General features: G+C 41.2%; 1 protein-coding gene across 4 annotated transcripts in view; it reads right to left on the reverse strand.

The window, feature by feature from the left end:
* Positions 1 to 18,323, reverse strand: part of LOC118362888 (arfaptin-1-like) — a 35,191-nt gene extending 16,868 nt beyond the window's left edge. The window contains exons 1-3 of one of the 4 annotated variants that reach the window (XM_035743599.1): positions 18,157 to 18,322; positions 14,678 to 15,069; positions 9,514 to 9,612 (exon numbers count right to left, since the gene is read on the reverse strand). In XM_035743599.1, the coding sequence (XP_035599492.1) occupies positions 9,514 to 9,612; positions 14,678 to 15,067 (489 nt within the window). In that variant the 5' untranslated portion in view covers positions 15,068 to 15,069; positions 18,157 to 18,322. Of the gene's footprint in view, positions 1 to 9,513; positions 9,613 to 14,677; positions 15,070 to 18,156 lie in introns of all 4 variants that reach the window. The other 3 variants (XM_035743600.2, XM_035743601.2, XM_035743602.2) reach the window with 3 other exon arrangements.
* Positions 18,324 to 23,444: the final 5,121 nt, after the last annotated feature.

The following is a 23,444-nucleotide window of genomic DNA, read 5'->3' on the forward strand; positions in this document are numbered from 1 at the left end:
AAGCCCTTTGGATGAGTTCTGTACAGCTACCACTGCCATCTTTTGATATCCTTGTTTTTTCTACTGTGTCTACTGTGTTTTTCTGTTTTCAGCCGGTCTGCTCCTCCCCCATATTCTCAGGAGGAGAACAGGCAGGCCCTTTTCCCTAGCGACTCAAATCAAATCAAATTTTATTTGTCACATACACATGGTTAGCAGATGTTAATGCGAATGTAGCGAAATGCAGCGAAATGCTTGTGCTTCTAGTTCCGACAATGCAGTAATAACCAACAAGTAATCTAACTAACAATTCCAAAACTACTGTCTTATACACAGTGTAAGGGGATAAAGAATATGTACATAAAGATATATGAATGAGTGATGGTACAGACCAGACAGACACAGACATGCTGCTTTAAAAGCAGTATTGTTATGGGGGGGCGGCAGCGTAGCCTAGTGGTTAGAGCGTTGGACTAGTAACCGGAAGGTTGTGAGTTCAAACCCCCGAGCTGACAAGGTACAAATCTGTCCTTCTGCCCCTGAACAGGCAGTGACGGCCTGTTCCCAGGCCGTCATTGAAAATAAGAATATGTTCTTAACTGACTTGCCTGGTTAAATAAAGGTAAAATAAAAAAATAAAAAAAATTCCTTCAGACAAAAATGCGTCAAAACAATGTTTCTCGTTCACACGCATTTGTAAAATGTCCAAACTCACAGTATATAGTAAGGAGCAACTGAATGGTATGCATAACTTTGCAATACCCTTGTTAAAACCAAGTATAGAGTTTATATGTTATAATGAATTGGTATGAGATTTTTTTAAATGATCGAATTGCAATGTTGTTAATGCATTTCTTTTGAAGAAATAATTATTTTATGTACAAGTGAATAGGTTGGTTTACTTTTATGTAAAAAAATAAAAAGGTAGCTTGTTAAAACCTCTTGCTCCTACCTGGCACGCAGGCGTCCCATCAAGAGCTCTGGAAATGCAAATGCGCTACACTAAATGCTAATAGTATTAGTTAAAACTCAAACGTTCATTAAAATACACATGCAGGCTATTGAATTAAAGCTACACTCGTTGTGAATCCAGGCAACAAGTCAGATTTTTAAAATGCTTTTCGGCGAAAGCATGAGAAGCTATTATCTGATAGCATGTAACACCCCAAAAGACCCGCAGGGGACGTAAACAAAATAATTAGCATAGTCGTCGCTACACAAACCGCACAAATAAAATATAAAACATTCATTACCTTTGACCATCTTCTTTGTTGGCACTCCTAGATGTCCCATAATCACTATTGGGTATTTTTTTGGATTAAATCGGTCCATATATAGCCTAGATATCGATCTATGAAGACTGTGTGATAAACGGGGAAAAAAATAGCGTTTCATAACGTAACGTCATTTTTTAAAATTCAAAAAGTCGACGATAAACATTCACAAAACACTTCGAAATACTTTTGTAATGCAACTTTAGGTATTAGTACACGTTAATAAGCGATAAAATTCATCAGGAGGCGATGTAAATTCTATAGCTGTCCGTCTCGAAAAAATGTCGAGAGAGCTCGACCAAAACATCCGGTCGGAGACCGGAGGGAATCGGTTCCCTTGATTCGGTTTGACCAAGAATCAAAGCCGAATCAAATGACAAGACTCTAGACATTGTGTGGAAGCTGTAGGCACTGCAACCTCGGCCTCATGTAATTCGGTTCACTTTGAACAATTCCTGGAAGTAGCGCAAGGATATTTATTTCCATTTTCAGTGATCAGATTTTCTTGCACTTTTCGATGAAACGCACGTTCTGTTATAGTCACAGCCGTGATGTAACCAGTTTTATAAATGTCTGAGTGTTTTCTATCCACACATACTAATCATATGCATATACTATATTCCTGGCCTGAGTAGCAGGGCGCTGAAATGTTGCGCGACTTTTAACAGAATGTTCGAAAAAGTAGAGGGTCGACTGAAGAGGTTAAGCTGAGGCCAATGGGAGACTTGACCTGGTTAACAGGAGGCCCGGGGGAAAAAAGACATTACGATAAAAATAGAACAAAACCCATACCTAACGGGGTTTGAAGGGAAATACTGATTTTATTATTTTGTTAAGACAGACTTAGAGACTGAAGCTACCGTTTCATTGTGGAGATATGACAGCCTAGAAGTTAGTATTGTGCGAGACCAGGAGAGAATTGCGTGTGGAAGATTAACAAGTTCATGTTTCCATGGGATATCTGTTGCTGTTAAGGAGTACTGTCTACATTGATAGCTGTGCTTGCTGTGGATATTGTGAGGACACATGCATGGAACTGCTATACTTCGCTGAGGAAATATCTATGGATAGTGAGTAACCACAACGGTGGGGTGCTTCGGGACTTTATGTACATTTTTTTTTTCTCCAACGCGCGCCAACAGGTTAAAGCACGCTTGCAAGTAATTTAGACAAGGGTTGTGCACGGCTCATTGTGGTTTATTTTGAAAGTCATTTTTTATTTATAATGTCCTTTTTACATCAGCAAATGTCAAAGTACTGTACAGAAACCCAGCCTAAAACCCCAAACAGCAAGCAATGCAGATGTCGAAGCACTGTGGCTAGGAAAAACTCCCTAGAAAGGCTGGAAACTATGAAGAAACCTTGAGAGGAACCAGGCTCTGAGGGGTGGCCAGTCCTCTTCTGGCTGTGCCGGGAGGAGATTATATCAAAAATCTATCGGACCCTAGCCAGTCAATTACGATCCTCTCGGGTATATCCTGCCATACACAACCTGGGCCAAAGTCTTAGTCCAGGACCTGTGGCACACCAAGAGGGACTGGGATGACAAAGTGGAACGATGGATCTGTTGGGAAACAGTTGTCGGAGCTCTCTAAAGGCCAGATGTCAAGGTGTTATGTGCCAGCCTGTGCTGACCAACTGGGATCCAGCTTGGAACTGCATGTGTTCTGTGACGCATCAGAACACGCTTATAGGGCGGTTTCTTATCTCCGAGTGGAGGATAAGGCAGGCCACACCCATGTCTTCTTTGTCATGCTTAGGTCCAGGGTCGCACACAAGAATGGGTTGTCAATGCCTAGGCTGGAACTCAGCGGAGCCCAGCTGGCCTCCACCTTGCAAGCCGAGCTCACCTTACCAATCCAAAGGGTCATCTACTGGAATGAGTCGACCAGTCCTGCAGGTATAAGGTGTCCGTCGGAACTCGCATTGCGGAAATCCAGGACCTAACAGAAGTCAATCACTGGAGGTATGTTGACAGTGTAAATCCTGCTGATGACATCACTTGTGATAAAACCCTTAAGGAACTGGCTGGAGCTTGGGACCCCCATTCTTGTCCCAACCAGAGAACGAGTGGCTGACAGCACCCAGGCCTGTGGTCCCTCCGCAACCAACTGAAGCTCATGAGTTAAGGAAGTCCGCCAAATGCTACAGCATCTCTACGGAGCCAACAGCACTCCCTGACCCAGCACAATCCGAAACACTTCAGGATGTGATCGCCACCACAAACCAGACCTCAGATGGGGTGGCATCCATACCCACCTCCCTTGCTGCACAGACACTACTCCTACAGTATGCACAAGCAGTCAGCTTCCCTGCGGAACTAAAAGCTCTGAAAGCTGGTAGGGAAGTGGCTAAGGACAGCCGTCTTCTCTCACTTGCCCCAGAGTACGACCACATCTTCAGAGTGATCAGAATCGGAGGGAGGCTGCGCCAAGCACAAGTCCTGGATCCCGATGCTATCCACTTGCAGGTGCCTTGGTGGAAGAGTGGGGTAACATCTCACAGCAAGAACTGGCAAATCTGGTGCAGTCCATGAGGATGCACTGCAGTACTTAATCCAGCTACTGATACTGTTACTTTTGACCCCCCCCCCCTCTTTTGTTCAGGGACACATTATTCAATTTCTGTGGAACTTGTTGAATCTTATGTTCATACAAATATTTGTTGTATTATTTGTTTTGTCTTCTTTGGTGGATTAAACTGAAATTGCAACCAATCACGGCCGGTTGTGATACAGCCAACCTAACTTTGAATTCTCCCCCTACCCTCCTAGGAAAGTCTACTGTCCAGCTACCTGCTAATAGCCATAATGGCACTGTACAACGTGAAAGAGTATTTTCCAGTAAACAACCATTTGTTCACCTTTATTAGACAACTTTGTTCCAATATTTCTGTAATGCAGTGATATTTTTTCCCATAGTAATTCGTTATGGATCCATAACTAAATAGGCATTTTGAAAGAGTATTTTTAACATTATTTTTTTAAGAAAGCATAAAGATGCCATAATTAGTTACATTGTTTTAGTTTGAACGTGCAGACTGGCACAAAGAACAGTGGGAACGTTTCCCTAGTCAGCACCATTATTAGTGCAATGCCCCTTAAGGTGTTGCTCTGTGCTACCCAGTGTGGCGGGGTGGGGGTCCACCCCCCATGGGCTAGGTCAGTCTTCTGTGCGCAGCTCTGAGGCCCATCCCGTGCCCTCATGTCTTGAACCTCACGCGCTTTCAGTGGATATAGCTGGAGAACTGCAAAGCAATCCCATTGTGCACCACAATGGGATATTGTCCTGCTAATAAAATATATATATATATATATATAAATAAATAAATAAATAAATGAGAATATCCATGGGGCTTTTATATAATTCTAAATTAATAAATCAACGCTTTGTTTAAAAATATATATATATTTTGGAGATTATTTAATTTTAAAATAAAATAAAAAGAGCGAGAAAAAGGCCATTCTTGAACATGGGGTGAGACATTGTTACTAATTTGTAAATAAAGCCAGTTTGTTATTTATAATGATTTATTTCTGTTTTTAGAGGGAGAGAAACCAAAAACCTAGAGTCATCTCATGGGTCTCTCAGTCAAGGCCGGCACAGGTACTGAACCAGCATCTGTAGCAACACAGCTTGCACTGCTATGCAGCGTCTTAGACAGTTGTGCAACTCAGGCGCTGTACAACGTGACTGGTTGGGAATGGGCTACAGTAAGAGCAAAAGGATCCTATCAAAATAAAATAAATTATCAGTTTCTATTTAGGTTTATGTCACCCATTTATTTTCAGTTAGAGACACTGTAGGACCCAAAAGCATGATCAGTGCTCTAACTCCACCGTGCGCTGGTCTGGAGCAATGAAGTGGTGATGCAGGGTACCATACTAAACCACAAATGACCCTCTAAGTCCCACAGCATAATCACAAAACTTTTAGTGGAGCAACCACTGTGTGTGAAAGCTATAAACCAATCCACCTGTAAGAAAATATTCCTGCAAGTTATACAAATATTGATTAAGTGTGTTTGGGAACAGTACTGGGTGAATTGTAGGAGAGTTGTGTGAGCGTGGAAATAAGATATAGAAATGTGCATAATAAGACAAATGAAATTTGGATAATACGCATTGAGATAATGTTATCTTGGGGTTCTGTCCATCACAGAATATCTCAGGGTGGTATTGAGAGAGGGGTGTTATTTTAGAAAGTAGAGGCAAGTCTATAATTTCTGGAAGTCTAGAGAACGTGAAGAGCATTATTCCTGCGACCAGCAAGGCCGTGTCCGGAAACTTTCAGGGGAGTTTTCCCGCTGGGAGATTTCTGAGCCAATGAATTGGTTGATGTGAGTACCTAAGAATTTCTAACATTCTTTTTGGATTATGTGAAGATATGAAAATATGATGAATTGTATGTGTGCATAATCTATTAGAGGATTGATAAAGTAATACTGGGAATATAATAAGACGCAACTTAAACAACACATACGTAGACGTACGTAGGTATTGGGCTGGTCCCTGTAATGGAGCATTTGACAAAAATGAGATTTAAGCGTTATTAAACTGTCTACAAAGTCTGGGCAATTGTCTCAGAAACTGATTGGAGTGTGTCCACTTTTGGTTAACTTTCCCTAACGATTTAACTATAACACACTTATTCGAATTTCTCCGTTCTGGTACTACATTTGAAATAAAACAGCCCTTAAGGTCTGAATATTTGTTTTTTTATCTTCTCAGTATGAGAGTTGCTGCTATATTTACTGAATAAACCTTTTTCCATGAAGTTAGAGCGAATTAAGATGGAATCTCAACGTAACTTATGTCATACAAAGCCGAAGGTATCCATCATACTAATTATCATTGCAGGATGAATGTGAGGTAGTAAAGTAATTCACATGTGTTGCATGAGAAAACAATCTGGTTATATTAAAAAAGGGGACATACGTAAATGCTAACAAAATAACTTTTTGGTCAGTGTGGTATGTGTAACCTTTATTTACAATGACAGCCTACCCTGGCCAAATCCGGACAACGCTGGGCCAATTGTGTGCCGCCTTTTGGGACTCCCAATCACGGTCAGATGTAATACAGCCTGGTTTCGAACCAGGGACTGTAGTGACGCCTCTTGCATTGAGATGCAGTGCCTTAGACCGCTACATCCATGTGTTAACTATTTAACTGTACAAGAATGTTTAAAAAGGATGCAAAAAATGTTAAATATCGTTATCGTTTTTTTGGCAGGGCAAATATCGGATATCGGCCAAAAATGTCATGTCAATGCAACACAACTGACAACCAATTATCCTCCTCAGAGAGTGGAGGAGAATACCTGCTGCCTGATCCTAATTATTACAACTACAATCATGTAGCTACAGTGGCAAGCTATATGACATGAAATCCTTTATTGAATAATTGTATGGCACTAGGAATAGGGTTAAGACTATCTTTGACAAATAGGCCTAGACTATCATTGCTGGGGAGATAATTTGGTAACCCTTTACTTGACACCCAGTGTCATGGTCATGACCATGTCATATGTCATGACAGCTGATATTATGACAAGTTATACAGTCATGACCCCTATATTTAGTGTTGTGACATATATTGCGTTATTTTATGGTGGGTTATGACACCTGCATAAGTGTCAAACCACACATTTATTAAAATTATATATTTTTTCAGCCAAGAAGTTTCCTTTGGTTTGAAAGTTTATATTTTAAATCCTTTGTTGTTGTAATGAACTCTTTACGGTCATGTTTTTTCATCATTTTTTAAATAACTTACAGAAGATATACTTTATGATACGGTCATGAAACATTATGACCATCCTGTCATTTTACTTGGACTAAGAAAATACCTTAACAATGTCAAGAAGCATTATGACCAATCAATCATATAAGCCAGATAAGCCTATCGCATACATTTCTTTAAATCCGTCATTAGTCAAAAAGAGGGCGTCTTGTCCTGCTCCTGAAATCAGCTCTTGCATTCATCAGCAACAGCGCATTGGGGTAGGTGCATGTCTGACATCAATGTGTGCGCAATATCATTTATAATTTTATAACATAAACATACAGTCATTCCAAAAATTGAGAATGACACAATATTAATTTCCACAAAGTTTGCTGCTTCAGTGTCTTTAGATATTTTTGTCAGATGTTACAATGGAATACTGAAGTATAATTACAAGCATTTCATACGTTTCAAAGGCTTTTATTAACAATTACATGAAGTTGATGCAAAGAGTCAATATTTGCAGTGTTGGTCCTTCTTTTTCAAGACCTCTGCAATCCGCCCTGGCATGATGTCAATTAACTTCTGGGCCACATCCTGACTGATGGCAGCCCATTCATGCATAATCAATGCTTGGAGTTTGTCAGAATTTGTGGGGTTTTGTTTGTCCACCCGTCTCTTAAGGATTGACCACAAGTTCTCATTGGGATTAAGGTCTAGCGAGCTTACTGGCCATGGACCCAAAATATCGATGTTTTGTTCCCCGAGCCACTTTTGCCTTATGGCAAGGTGCTCCATCATTCTGGAAAAGGCATTGTTCGTCACCAAACTGTTCCAGGATGGTTGGGAGAAGTTGCTCTCGGAGGATGTGTTAGTACCATTCTTTTTTCATGGCTGTGTTCTTAGGCAAAATTGTGAGTGAGCCCACTCCCTTGGCTGAGAAGCAACCCCACACATGAACGGTCTCAGGATGCTTTACTGTTGGCATGACACAGGACTGATAGTAGCGCTCACCTCGTCGTCTCCGGACAAGCTTTTTTCCGGATGCCCATAACAATCGGAAGGGGATTCAATCAGAGAAAAATACTTTACTCCAGTCCTTAGCAGTCCAATCCCTGTACCCGTTGCAGAATATCAGGTCTGTCCCTGATGTTTTTCCTGGAGAGAAGTGGCTTATTTGCTGCCCTTCTTGACACCAGGCCATCCTCCAAAAGTCTTCGCCTCACCGTGCGTGCAGATGCACTCACACCTGCCAGCTGACATTCCTGAGCAAGCTCTGTACTGGTGGTGCCCCAATCCCGCAGCTGAATCAACTTTAGGAGACGGTCCTGGCGCTTGCTGGACTTTCTTGGGCGACCTGAAGCCTTCTTCACAACAATTGAACCGCTCTCCTTGAAGTTCTTGATTATCTGATAAATGGTTGATTTAGGTGCAATCTTACTGGCAGCAATATCTTTGCCTGTGAAGCCCCTTTTGTGCAAAGCAATGCTGGCGGCACGTGTATCCTTGCAGGTAACCATGGTTGACAGAGGAAGAACAATGATTCCAAGCACCAGCCTCCTTTTGAAGCGTCCAGTCTGTTATTCGAACTCAATCAGCATGACAGAGTGATCACCAGCCTTGTCCTCGTCAACACTCACACCTGTGTTAACGAGAGAATCACTGACATGATGTCAGCTGGTCCTTTTGTGGCAGGGCTGAAATGCAGTAGAAATGTTTCTTGGGGTTTCAGTTCATTTGCATGGCAAAGAGGGACTTTGAAATTAATCTGATCATTCTTCATAACATTCTGGAGTATATGCAAATTGCCATCATACAAACTGAGGCAGCAGACTTTGAAAATTAATATTTGTGTCATTCTCAAAAATTTGGCGACTGTACGTACTGTTGATACTTAGGCTATGGTGTAATGTAATGGTTTGCCTTGTATGGTAGCTTTTGTGGGTTTTGACACTCATGTAGGCGTCATAACCAGCAATAAAATATCACAATATACCATATGTCACAGCAGGTCCAAATATATGCGTTATTAACATATTACTATGGCGCTGGGTGTCAAGGTATTTCTTGCCCAATTTATCCATCATTACATTTGTGGATTTTTTTATTTTTAACAAGAGTAATGGAAGCCAAGCCATCTGTGCTTTACGAATGACTATAGAAATTATGCCAGTCAGTGCAGGGCTATTCATTATGTGGAGGCTGGTGTGGCTCTGACTTGGGCAAACTGCTGATTTCGACATGTTCCAGGAAGTAAAATAAACTCCTTTTGTAAAGCTTGGCTGTAAGCTCTAGTAGCATTGTGTATCCACTTGCCCAATCGAGCAGTGCATTGTCCCACTGGCTCTGATTGCAAAGTTGCTTAAGCCTAGCTATTCATTCTCTCCTCGTTATTATCTCGCAATAATGTGGTTCCCTTCCAAATAAAAAAAACTCAAGTGCAAACTCAGTTTTGAGAAGCAGTGCGTGCATGTAATTATGTGTAGTGTGGTGAGTGAGTGCAGTGCCAAAGGGGATGCTCTTTCCAGCCTTTACCCTGAACACATCCTCGTGGCTCTCCTCCAAGTCTCCATTGCTGGTGACCGATATCTCTGCCGCAGGGCTCCTGTGGACCTCCTCATCCATAGTGCTGTCCTGAAATCACAAACAGATATGGTAAGATATTAAACAGTGTTTCATACATTGCATGAGACTTAGCTCAATTTCCTCTTCCAAGTGTGCACGAGTGAAGCTGTAGGCCTATGCTTTTAACCTAAAGTTTGTCTATAAGTAGAGGGCTCTCAAAAGAATTTGATAACTATGGGCTGCCATCTTGTGGTCACTGCCACCAGAAATGATGAACAATACTGCAGGATGTTATCTCAATGTATTAGGATGGTTTTTAAACAGTCTCAAGCTGAGTTATTGCATAAAAGGAGATCAGTCAACCTTCAGAGAATTACACAAGTTACCTCACATGCAAGCTCACCTGACCACTTCATAGAACAAGAATAATAGGAAAACATCAAATGTTTTTTAGAGCACTGAGAAGGATGGAGAGATGTGGTTTAGTGAGGAAGGGGGCCGAGGTCAGGTTAGAGGACAGTTTATGGCCCACATCACTTAATTTCCTGCCTAACAATAAAGATGTAATGTTTCGAGAGAAGGAGACTCCACCCAAATTGGGGTGTAATGTATGTATGTATGTATGTATATATATATATATACACACACATACATACATTACACCCATTACACCCCAATTTGGGTGGAGTCTCCTTCTCTCGAAACATTACATCTTTATTGTTAGGCAGGAAATTAAGTGATGTGGGCCATAAACTGTATGCATGTACACACACACACACACACACACACACACACACACACACACACACACACACACACACACACACACGGAAATGAGTTTGTCTTATGCAGCTGTATGACCCAGTGGGTGAATAAACTCGGTTTGAGCGTGATTAAACGTCTGAGTTTAACTATGTTTAGTTAGAACCTAACAACCAAATTAACCATTTCTAATCTACATAAATAGAACTGGAATAAACACATGATCCTTCGGTTGTTCCAAAGATCCAACCATTCTCCATGGCAATGCTTTTACGTGGGCTTCTCCAAGACCATTCCAGGTCTCCCATAGCTATCAGGGCAAAAAAAAATCCAACCATGTCCTTAGTCCTTTAGGATTAGATGTTGTGTTATGACTGAAGAACAGATTCTCAAATTGCCTCATTATCTCAGACAAAGCAGAACTATCTGGGTCAAGCAGATTTATTGTACTGCTTCATGACGCCATGGAATCTGGGCAAGGCAAATTCAACATACAAGGGTGAAGCCGCTGTCAGTAAATATACAAAAAACAATGTCCACATACCAGACCAAACAAAAGTTCCAGTTGTCAAAACAGATAGGGCTAAATGTCTGGTATGATATTGTTAAGAAGAGAGTCAAAGGGCACCCCTTCAAGCCATTTAGATACTTCAGTCACATGTCGTCACCCATAGGGAGAATATGTAGGACTGTGAAAAGCAGCACATTCACACCTTTTCCCAAAGAACCACACTGACTGTCTGAGTCACTGTCTGAAAAGGCTAAAAATACAGATGGGCGTACTTGCTAAAGCAGCAACACCAACCCTGTTCATGCAGCAGGAATTGTGTTGGTCAATTAAGCATGAATCTGTGTGTTTAAATGCTTTGCTTAAAGCATGGGTCAAGGACAGCTACAATTTTAAATAACTATTCATTGAAACACTTCAAAGATTCAAAGATTCATAAATTCCAAATTCTCTATTAGGAAATAAAAAAGGATTATTAGGCTATAGTCTGTAGGTAGAAAACCTTGTGACATTGTCATCATTGACCCATAAGGAATTACTGGAACGGTGGTTAATAACTTGATGCCGGCTATAAATGTTAATAGCATAGGCAGCTGTATTACGTCAGTAAGTCAGGCGTTGACACATTAACTTAAAACACGACCATAACTTCCTCTTGCAAGTTGGACACAGTAGAATGGTGTTCACACATCACACTTTAAAAAAAAGCCTGGATGACAAAAACCTAGCATTTTTAGGGCCAGGATACCCAACTCGGCATAGTGGAAGGCTAACACTTTTATAGCACCCAGTTAGTATAAAGCTAAGTCATAGCAGCTATATTATCTGCATTTCTGAAACTAATGTGGTAGGAGGTTGGCACTTGGCATGGTCCCTTGCCATTGTCAAGGGTTTATTATTACTTGGAAATACCAAAGTCGAACATGAACTCCGCCCCTCAGTTGCCCTTGGACTTTTGTCTAAATAATGCAGATAGCCGCCACTAGATAACTAGCCAAGGAAGGCTAGCACTAGCGTAAATGCTTGTGTGAAGTGCAGGTAAGCGTAAATGCTCCATTCACAGACCATGCTAACGAGATCAAGCAGTGCTAATGCTAACATCAAAATGAGAGGATGAGCCAAGCCCTTAAGAAGATTTAAAATGGCATCACAGAGTGAGCCAAAATCAACCGGCGAAAGGGACAGGTCTGCTTCATTGGAACCAGATGAGATCAAGTTCATGAACCAAGAGTAGGCTATCTGGAGGATACACATACAATTTGTTGCTGCCTAAATATGACTATTATTTCACACGCCACACAAATGGGAAAATACACTATAAACAAGCACAAACACAGAGCACTGCTTTGTTTATGTGTTTGTCATTTGGTATGTGCATGAGTACATGAACCGCTCCAGAAGACAAAACCTAATAAAGACAAATAATATTTTGGAAGCTCATCCGGGGAAGAAGTGAGCCAGTATACTTTCTCCTTATTCCGTTGCATTAGGACAAAGCATAGGTCCTAATGCATTTCCAATAGTTCAATATGATTTAGTGTATGAAGATATTCTCTGTCATTGGACTTGTTTTAAACATTGCCAAAAACCAGCTCCATAAGAAACAACGAGCTTCGTGAAATTATTTGGACTGCTTTGGCAGCGGAGTGTGCCAAAGGTGCAGAGAGAACCAGGTATCAGATAACACACAACGTGAATATTTAAAAAGGCCACAAGACGCCCACATTCAGGCAGGCAGGTACTCTGGGAAGACTAGATGGATGGGAGTCTGTCTTATCTACCTCAACAGTTAGACAAGCCTACCTGTGGCTACAGGTAGGCTTGTCTAACTGTTGAGGTAGATAAGACAGACTCCCATCCATCTAGTCTTCCCAGAGTACGAGTTTTAACAAGCCAATATAGCAGTACCAATTCCCGAAGAACAAAAACTTGTTACAAGACACAGAAATGGTTCTACGGTACTGAAAGGGTGAACATGGGGGCAAGGTTTGGCATATCAGAGAGGCAGAGCTCAGGCCCCTGGAGTTCAGTAGCCTGGAAACTAGCTGACAAGTTGGGGGAGGGAAGGATAACAACAGCAGCTTCCTGATCAGCTGAACTGAGGGAGAAAACCAAGGCTCGCTTCTTAAAGAGCAGGGCAGAACGTAAGGCAACCGGGGCTTACTAGTGAGACGGGTAAAGTGATTGCATAGTATGTGACGACTTCACGCAGCCCATTACAGAAATCAAGTGCATAAACTATAGCCTTCCTATCAAAAAAAAGAGGCAGTTATTATGAAGCCACAACACTTCTGGAGGGCATCACCACCTGAGGCACACTCCATTATGATGCACAATTACTCATTTGACGTTGGCAGCGACCCAAGTGAATCTGCATCGAACTAACAGCTTGGAGTGGTTGAATACAGCAGCAGGGGATCTGACATTGACTGGGAACATCGAGGTAGCTGTGCAAATCACTCTGCCTACAGCAATTACCCAGCCATGTGACAGGCCTATCCAATTCAGGGTGCTGTATCCACACACACAGGAAACACTGGGTGGGATTCTTATACGCCGCTCGCGTGCGTTGCAAAATAAATGTAGACATCTATGTTATTTAATTATTGCACCCACACTGCTCGCGCACGCCAATGAGCGTCTGTGTTGCCAAGGGCTAAAATAGAACTCCTTTCTTTCTATTTCTGGCACAGATCACACTGCAAGTCCTGCCTCTCCCATGTCCTCGTTGTTTATAACCAAGTGGGTGATTGAAAGACGAACTGTGTTGCCAGTCAGTGTAGTAATACTATGAATGTTTAGATGCCAATCACCATATATGTTCAAACATGAAAAAGCGTGGAAGGAGGAGAGATGACTAGAAACGATTCGGTTGACCATTTTATCTGTGGATTAATTGTCGGAGTAGAGGTCCTTGTGCATTTCAGGTAAAATAACAACTCAATGTTTCTATCCCAGGACAAATTAGCTAGCAACAGCAAACTAGCTAAAAAGACAAATTAGCTAGCAAGTGCAAGCTAACATGCTAAATTGCCATAAAGGTTTAATGCTTTTCGACCTGTTCCCAAATGAATGTAATTGGTTCAGAGATTGTTTTGATATTTTGACCTGCGTGTCGTCATCGCGTTTGGTGTAGGGGGACAAAATAAATGTATGCACGATGGCGTACGCGCGCAGCCGGTTTGGGTTCCGTGTTACAATTGCTGGGATCAGTCACACGTACAGGCCACATCATGGCTAGGATGGAACAATTGTGTCACTACTGCATAAAGGTGGCTGCTGGTATGCTGAGAGTCGAAGGCAAACATAGCATCATGGCATGTACCTGTAAACACAACTCAATTAAAGTTAATCAATTAAAATACTAATTTAATTAAACAATTGTGTTGGCATTAGAATGCATGCAGGGGAATTCACAGGAAGCATAGGCCATCACCAGCATTTTCACTGGTGCTACCAGACACCACAGGACAACAACTAACCAGGAAGTATACCTTGTAAAACTAAGATGGTTACGGAACATTTAAACCAACAACACAAATGCACTAGCCCAAACACCTACTAGAGTTGCACCAAACAGACAAATTTGAAACGTAAGGGGAAAGCACCAACAAAAAAAAGGGATCAACAATTAAAGGAAATTTAAAATCAATAATTATTGATTCAGAGCATTAACTCAAGTTCATGTTGTATTTTGTTAAGGAATAGTTCATAAGCTATATCAGCATTGGATATCATAAAAATAATGATATCCTGAACTATGGTGTAATGCTATCCATGTTTTTGTGACATATAGCAACATGAACCAGAGTGCTGGAATTAATGATTCCTAGAGCTGTTCTCTGCATTGAAGATAAATGTCACCTTTGTATGAGTATCTTCATTTTTCTTTTGTTCCTTTGGTGTATCATTATCAGTAGTCACTGTATGGCAATTTTCCCTTTTAGCACCGGCATTGTCAGAATGTGCATTGCCACTAGTGTTTGGAACATCATCATCATGCTCAGCATTCACACTGGTTTGTGTAATTTTGTTGCTCTGAATATTGTCATTTTGAACATCACTGTCGTTTTCTGCTCTGTCATCATGAGGCACTTCATTGTTCAGTACATAGTCAGTACAATCAAAGCTGTGAGCATCCTCCTTGCTCTCTCTTCGAATGTCCTCAGTATTCTCAGCCTCCAAAGATGAACCCATTTGCATGTCCTGGGCTGGAGCCTTCCTGGACTCAGACTCAACACGGACTTCGGACATTCCTGAAAACAAACATAGGAGGGCATGAATAGGTCCCTGCCAGCCACCACATGTAATAACGCAGAGGGCATCGATCCAGGCAGCTGCATTGCAGGCAAACACCTCACGACGGAAGATAACCGTCCTTTCAAGTTATTTATTTGCTGGGGAAAAGAATGTAGCCTAAACTCATGGCACGCTTGCTTGTCCGGTGATTCTGTTTTACTAAGACTTAACAAGGAGTAAATAAGTGTGACGATATTACACAGGCTGACTATTGTTAAGAAAAAATACTCGGACTATTTTAAATGCAAACTCCAAAGAGTGGCATAAAGAACCTGGGCCACTATTCCAAAGAGACAAATGTCAATGCACATTCTTCCATTCAGTGGCAATTAACAAACTTGGGGGATAGCTATGCTGCTGGATAGGCTAGTTCATCACCACACAATCATTGTTTGTGCAGGAATCTTGACCAATGTCTGCAGGTGCGATTCCAGGCAAAAGCGACATAAGTGGTCGCTTAGGGCACCCAGCTGCCAGTGGGCCCAGATTGATTTTGTTAGTTATTTTCACTCAGATATCACAACATGGCATAAGTTATTACAAAATGCATATAATTGTAGGAAATTACCTTTAAAAATGCAAAAATGTCTTTCCACCCCATTGGAAAAAGTTGCAGAATTGCAGGAAATTAGCTGTAGAACTGCAAATGCGAAACTGGTTATAAAATTGCAATGTTCTCTCCACCGGACCCCATCGCAAAATGTGTAGAATTGCAGGTCACAAACTTTTAAAACTAAAATGTCTCTCTTCCGTCAAGAGGAAGGACACTAAAATGTTTTGAGGTGCAGGGCCCCTCAACCAAATCTCATTTAGGGCCCCCAAATGGCTAGAGCCAGCCCTGCATGTCTGGAGATGGAGGGAGGAAGCATCCACTCTGACATTCAAGAAAACTTGAAGGACTAGAGGGTCTTGCCAAACATTTTCTATAACAACTTCATGACTGTTAAACATAATCTCTCTTCCTGGTGGAGGAAATTAAGTAATTTGAACGTTAGGTGCACTTGTAGTATACAAAATATTAGGAACACCTGCTCTTTCCATGACAGACTGACAAAGCCATGATTCCTTATTGATTTCACTTGTTAAATCCACTTCAAATCAGTGTCGATAAAGGCGAGGAGACAGGTTAAAGAAGGATTTTTAAGACTTGAGAAAATGATTGTGTATGTGTGCCATTCAGAGAGTGAATGGGCAAGACAAATTATTTAAGTGCCTCGAGAGGGTCAAGAACTGCAACGAGGCTGGATTTTTCAGGCTCAACAGTTTCCCGTGTGTATTAGGAATAGTCCACCACCCAAAAGACTTCCAGCCAACTTGTAGGAAGCATTGGAGTCAACATGGGCGAGCATCCCTGTGGAACGCTTTCGACACCTTGTAGAGTCCATGCCCTGACAGATTAAGGCTGTTCTGAGGACAAAAGGGTGTCAACTCAATATTAGGTAGGTGTTCCAAAATGTTTTGTACACTCAGTGTTTAGGCCTACTAATCTATGACTTTGAACATTCCTGCTTTGTAGGCAAACATAATTGTTCTTTCTGATCTCCTGGTAATACCACAAAACTGTGGCTCCAACTGTAAAACAGTGCTTCCTGTAGATAACCAGATATTAGACCATATACACGTTATGGAAAACAATAAAAAATAAAAAAAGTTTAAGGTGACAATTTTTTTTAACCATTTAGACCTCTGAACAGAACAATATACTCTTCCTCAACATTTTACTCATGACATTGAAGTAACGTTTTACTTTAAAATGAGGGTGCTGATGAATCCTGTTAAGTGAAGGAAGCGATTGGCATGATGACATATAAATATATTCAAATGAGGGGATGAGGAAAACTTTTGGTAACAGCTGGTTGGTTATGTTGGATATCAATCAGTCAAATGTATTTATAAAGCCCTTCTTACATCAGCTGATGTCACAAAGTGTTGTACAGAAACCCAGCCTAAAACCCCAAACAATGCAGGTGTAGAAGCATGGATGTAGTTGTTATTTGGCTATTTAAAATCAACCAATTCAAGCGTGATCAGAATTGATGTAAATGACATTTCATGTTGAACACTTTATTCCATAACAGGGGGCGTTGTTGACCTAAATGTCTGACTTCAGTGGTATATGTAGGCCTATATAGAGAATAATGAAAGCAACAGCGAAATTTCGTTTGGCATGGCCGGTTTCCCCGGGTGGGTGGAGATTTTTGGGAATCTCCACTGGAGTGTCTAAAAACATACAAACGGTGCCATGCAAAACCTGCCGGACTAAATGTCATAATGGACACGTAAACGGTAGTCAGGTCAGTAGTTTGCCATCTTAAAAAAAGAGGACATGCTAATTAGTACCCATCTATAACGTTCTAATTTATCGAATGAAAATAAAACTATTGACTAACTTTTAATTTTAATTGATTGCGAGCTGGCTTCACTGCTTACCCTAGCGTTGCATTCTTAGAAAGCAACACTCACTTTGGATTTAAAATAGTAACTAACCGCTACATAGCGAACGTTATAATATTTCTTAGTTAACTAGAAACATTAAACGTAGCTGGCTAGATAGCAGGTGCAGAAACAGTTGCCTGTTAGCTGTAACGTTACTGTTAACTATGAATGACAATGTCGACACGGCCAGTCAGAAGAACGTAACTAACATGTTGCTTAACGTTGGCGGTGCCACTTTCTGCATGTGTCCAGCTGAGTACAATCACCAAACGCGGAAACTAGCGGTGACACGAGAGCTAACTTTTTAGAACTAGTCACGGTAACGTTACCTACGTTACTAGCTTTCTACACACGAATGTCATTGGTAGTCCCATAGGACGGCGCAAAATTGGCCCAGGATCCGAGTTAAGGGAGGGTTTGGCCAGGTAGGCCGTCATTGTAAAGAACGATTGTTCTTAACTGACTTGCCTAGTTAAATAAAAAAGCTAGTTAAGTCACATGACACGGTCATAGACCGTCACTGCTAGCTAAAGCTAGTTAGCTAAACTTAGCTAGCTTGACTGCTTGTTGTTGTGCTGAAAAACTCAAATATGCAACTGATAATGTACCTGCAGCTTTTGTCCGGACCTTTACCTCTGTGTTTCTCGGTGCAAAAGATTCCACTCCCAGGATTTGTGAAGAAAATACAGCTAGTTTACTACTTACTCACTGTATACAATGTAAATCAGCGCCCATTGGTTCCCTGGTGCCCCTGGCCTGTGTGAAGCTACCCATAATAAGGACGTCATTGGAATTTGCGGTTCGTATTCAAAATAAAAGTTCCCCACTGAAACTGATCCAAACGGATACAAATAGTGGAATATTACTAGATCATGCGAAACAAGGTTGGAATGTTGTTATATAACTTAACAAATAAATACAATACATAATTAATTTGACAAACAGTAAACAAAAAAACAACAGTTCAAATAGCACTGTGTATGTATTAGACTGCATACTTGCATTAGGGGTGTACATACACTGAGTGTATAAAACATTAGGAGCACCTTCCTAATATTGAGTTCCATCCCCTTTCGCTCTCAGAACAGCTTCAATTCACCAGGAATGGACTCTACAATGTGTCAATAGTGTTCCATGGGGATGCTGACCCATGTTGATTCCAATGCTTCCCACAGTTGTGTCAAGTTGTCTGGTTGTCCTTTTGGTGGTGGACCATTCTTGATTCACACAGGAAACTGTTGAGCGTGAAAAACCCAGCAGCATTGCAGTTTTTGACACACTCAAGCCGGTGCACCTGGCACCTACTACCATACCCATTTCAAAGGCATTTAAATATTTTGTCTTTCCCATTCACTCCTCTGAATGGCACACATACACAATCCATGTTTCAATTGTTATCCAATACACACAATTGAATGACTGGTGAGGTGATTTCCCACAGTCAAAGTCCTGCAATAAGAGCTATGATGATAATATTTGTGTAAATTCTTTGGAAATGTAATCTGTGGGTGTCACTGTGTAGGCTGATACCCAATACAGTGCATTCGGAAAGTATTCAGACCCCATTAACTTTTCCAAACTTTAAAAAAAAGTTACAGCCTTATTCTAAAAAAAAATATCCTAATCTATCTTCACACAACACCCCATAATTACAAAGTGAAAACAGGATTTTAGAAATGTTGCAAAACTATTAAAAGTAAAAAAACAGAAACACCTTATTTACAATACATAAGTATTCAGACCCTTTGCTATGAGACTCCAAATTGAGCTCAGGTGAATACTGTTTCCATTGATCACCCTTGAGATGTTTCAACAACTTGATTGGAGTCCATTTGTGGTAAATTCAATTGATTGGACATGATTTGGAAAGGCACACAAATCAAATCAAAATAAAATGTTATTGGTCACATACACGTGATTAGCAGATGTTATTGTGGGTGTAGCGAAATGCTTGTGTTTCTAGCAACGACAGTGCAGTAATATCTAACAATTTCCCAACATATACCCAATACACACAAATCTAAGTAAGGAATGGAATTAATAATATATACATATATGAACGAGCAATGTCAGAGCGGCATAGAGTAGAATAGTATAGAATACACTATATACATATGAGATGAGTAATGCAAGATATGTAAACAGTAAACATTAAAGTTACTAGTGTTCCATTTATTAAAGTGGCCAGTCTATGTATATAGGCAGCAGCCTCTATGTGCTAGTGATGGCTATTTATCACCTGTCTATATTAGGTCCCACAGTTGACTGGGCATGACAGAGCAAAAACCAAGCCGTTGTGGTGACCGAGAACCCAATGTTCACTCTGACAGAGCTCCAGAGTTCCTCTGTGGAGATGGGAGAACCTTCCAAAAGGACAACCATCTCTGCGGCACTCCACCAATCAGGCCTTTATGGTAGAGTGGTCAAACAGAAGCCTCTCCTCAATACAAGGCACATGACAACCCGCTTGGAGTTTGCCAAATCTATAGACCATGAGAAACAAGATTCCCTGGTCTGATAAAATTAGAGATTGAGCTCTTTGGCCTGAATGCCACGGGTCACGTGTGGATGAAACCGGGCACTGTTCATCACCTGGTCAATACCATCCCTGATATTTCATTTTTTTTTTATAATTAAGCAAAAAAAAAATCTAAAAACCTGTTTTTGGAAAAAGTGAAGGGGTCTGAATACCTTCCGAATGCACTGGATCTTTATGTTCCCAATGCAATTATGCAGTCTAATACATCCACAGTGGGATTAGAACAATTTACATAACGACATTCCAACCTTGCTTGGCATTATCTAGTCCATTATTCCACTATTTGTATCCGTTTAGATGAGTTTCATTTGGTAACTTTTATTTTTAAGTTGTCCAGCAAATTCCACTATTGTGGATCATCCTTGTTGTGGCTAGTTTCACACAGGTGTTTCTTCATTAGCTTTTATGTTGGCACAAAGTCACAATGTCAAAATTGACAACAGAAATTTGCTTTTTGGACTTAATTTAAGGTTAAGGCATAAGGTTAGCAGTGTGGTTGTGGTTACGGTTAGGGTTAGGGTTAAAATCACATTTTAAGAAGATAAATTGTAGAAATTGGCGTGTTTTATGACTTTGTGGCAATAGAAGCTAGTGTCAACCCTGTTTGAGCTCAGACCAGACCCAGAAAAGGACACTGTGGCCCCGTCCAAAGTTACCCTCGTATAGGGCCAACCAGGAAGGATTATAACCCCACCCACTTCGCCAAAGCACAGCCCCCACATCACCAAAGGGATATCAACAGACTACTAACTTACTACCATCAGTACCATCTGGAGCAATGTCTCATAGTGATTCTTTTGAAGGTCTATGTCCCTAGAAATAGAAAATGTGTCCTAGTATTTCAGCAGTGGTAGCTCTCTGTGTGTTATCACTCTTTCTTTAATCCCTCCATCCCATTCATTTTTCACATAGGATTTTACCCTAGGACAAATGATGGCAGTAGAGAACAAGTTATTACACATTCATTCATCATATATCATAGGAAAGCTTATGTTCGTGGCAACTAACCTTTTGACCTTTGACCTTCAGGCTACATATCAGAAATTGCATATATAAATTGCTTTCAAAAATAAACAGCTAATACTTTTATAAAAATCTTTTAATAATGTATTTATTCTGTTGAATTGACTCTTACCCAAATAACGTTGTTAACTTTTATTAAGTCATATATAATATCAATATAGTCCACCACCAAGTGCATATTTCAAAGTATATGTGCACCCAAGGAAAGAAAGCTAAGAGCAATTGAATTGTCTCTCTCTCTCTTTCTACAGGTCTGTAAGATGTAAGGATGCACCCCTGTCAAGCTAAGGCAGCGGTAAAGAGCAGGCTGCTGATGAAGCTGCACCAACTGCTGGAAAATACTCAAATCAAGGTTTTGAATGGATGAAGGACATATAGTGCCATCGGAAAGTATTCAGCCCCCTTGACTTTTTCCAAATTTTGTTAGGTTACAGCCTTATTCTACAATGTATTAAATAGTTTTTTCCCTCATCAATCTACACACAAGACCCCATAATGGCAAAGCAAAAACATGTTTTAGAATTTTTGCTAATTCATTAAAAAAATAAGAAATATAACATTTACATAAGTATTCAGACCAGTTACTCAGTACTTTGTTGAAGTGCCTTTGACAGCGATTACAGCCTTAAGTCTTCTTGGGTATGACGCTACAAGTTTGGCACACCTGTATTTGGGGAGTTTCTCCCATTCTTCTCTGCAGATCCTCTCAAGCTCTGTCAGGTTGGGTGGGGAGCGTAGCTGCACAGCTATTCTCAGGTCTCTCCAGAGATGTTAGATTGGGTTCAAGTTCGGGCTCTGGCTGGGCCACTCAAGAACATACAGAGACTTGTCCCGAAGCCACTCTTGCGTTGTCTTGGCTGTTTGTTTAGGGTCATTGTCCTGTAGGAAGACAAATCTTCGCCCCCAGTCTGAGGTCCTGTGTGCTCTGGAGCAGGTTTTCATCAAGGATCTCTCTGTACATTGCGCCGCTCATCATTGCCTCGATCCTGACTAGTCTCCCAGTCCCTGCCACTGAAAAACATCACCACAGCATGATGCTGCCACTGTGATAATTCACCGTATGGATGGTGCCAGGTTTCCTCCAGACGTGATGCTTGGCATTCAGGCTAAAGAGTTTAATCTTGGTTTCATCATACCAGAGAATCTTGTTTCTCATGGTCTAGTTTTGGCAAACTCCAAGTGGGCTGTCATGTGCTTTTCACTGAGGATGGCTGCCATCTGGCCACTCTATCACAAAGGCCTGATTGGTGAAGTGCTGCGGAGATGGTTGTCCTGGAACTCTAGACGAAGGCTCTTCTCCCCCGATTGCTCAGTTTGGCTGGGTGGCCAGCTCTAGGAAGAGTCTTGGTGGTTCTAAACTTCTTCCATTAAAGATTGATGGAAGCCACTGTGTTCTTGGGGACCTTCAATGCTGCAGACATTTTTTGGTAACCTTCCCCAGATTTTTATATTTTTATTTTACCTTTATTTTACTAGGCAAGTCAGTTAAGAACAAATTCTTATTTACAATGACGGCCTAGGAATAGTAGGTTAACTGCCTGTTCAGGGGCAGAACGACAGATTTGTACGTTGTCAGCTCGGGGGTTTGAACTTGCAACCTTCCAGTTACTAGTCCAACGCTCTAACCACTAGGCTACCTGCCGGGGCGGCATGTCTCGGTGCTCTACGGATAATTCCTTCGACCTCGTGGCTTGGTTTGTGAAGAGAGATGACATTGCCTTTCCAAATTATGTCCAATCAATTGAATTTACCACAGGAGGACTACAGACCAGTGGGCCCAGCAGGAGAGGGTCTGAAAGAGGGGGCGGGGAGAGATGACGAGTAAGATCTACTGCTCAGTGCTCACCACCAGAGATATCCCGGATACTCATGAGAAAGTGTAGAAAGAGAAAGCTGAGATGTAGGTAAGAGCTTTAGGATGCAGAAGATCTTAGGCGCGCCTCCAAGCAGACCAAGGCTGAGAATGCAAGGGCAGAGATGGAGAAAGCTACCCTCCAGGAAATTATTCACACACTTAAAGAAGATGAACAAGGATATAAACAGTGAAGCCAAGTTAATGCAATGAACAATCTGTCATGACCTAGTACAGATCACTTGACTGAAATGATAAATACTTGCCACTACCCCTTGAGGACACATAATTGCATATATCTGTAGCATACAAATTGCCACTTGTATTGATGAACTGGAGTGGTTATGAATGGGATCATGAATGGTCACTTCTGGTGTTTCTTCCAATTTTGGGGATGCAGTCAGAAAACCAGTCTGTCATTATCCATCTCCCCAGCACTAACGGAAAAAAACATCATTTCCCATGAATCCTCAAAGACAGAG

Source organism: Oncorhynchus keta, chromosome 29, assembly GCF_023373465.1.
Source record: "Oncorhynchus keta strain PuntledgeMale-10-30-2019 chromosome 29, Oket_V2, whole genome shotgun sequence".
In the NCBI taxonomy this organism is placed as follows: Eukaryota; Metazoa; Chordata; class Actinopteri; order Salmoniformes; family Salmonidae; genus Oncorhynchus; species Oncorhynchus keta.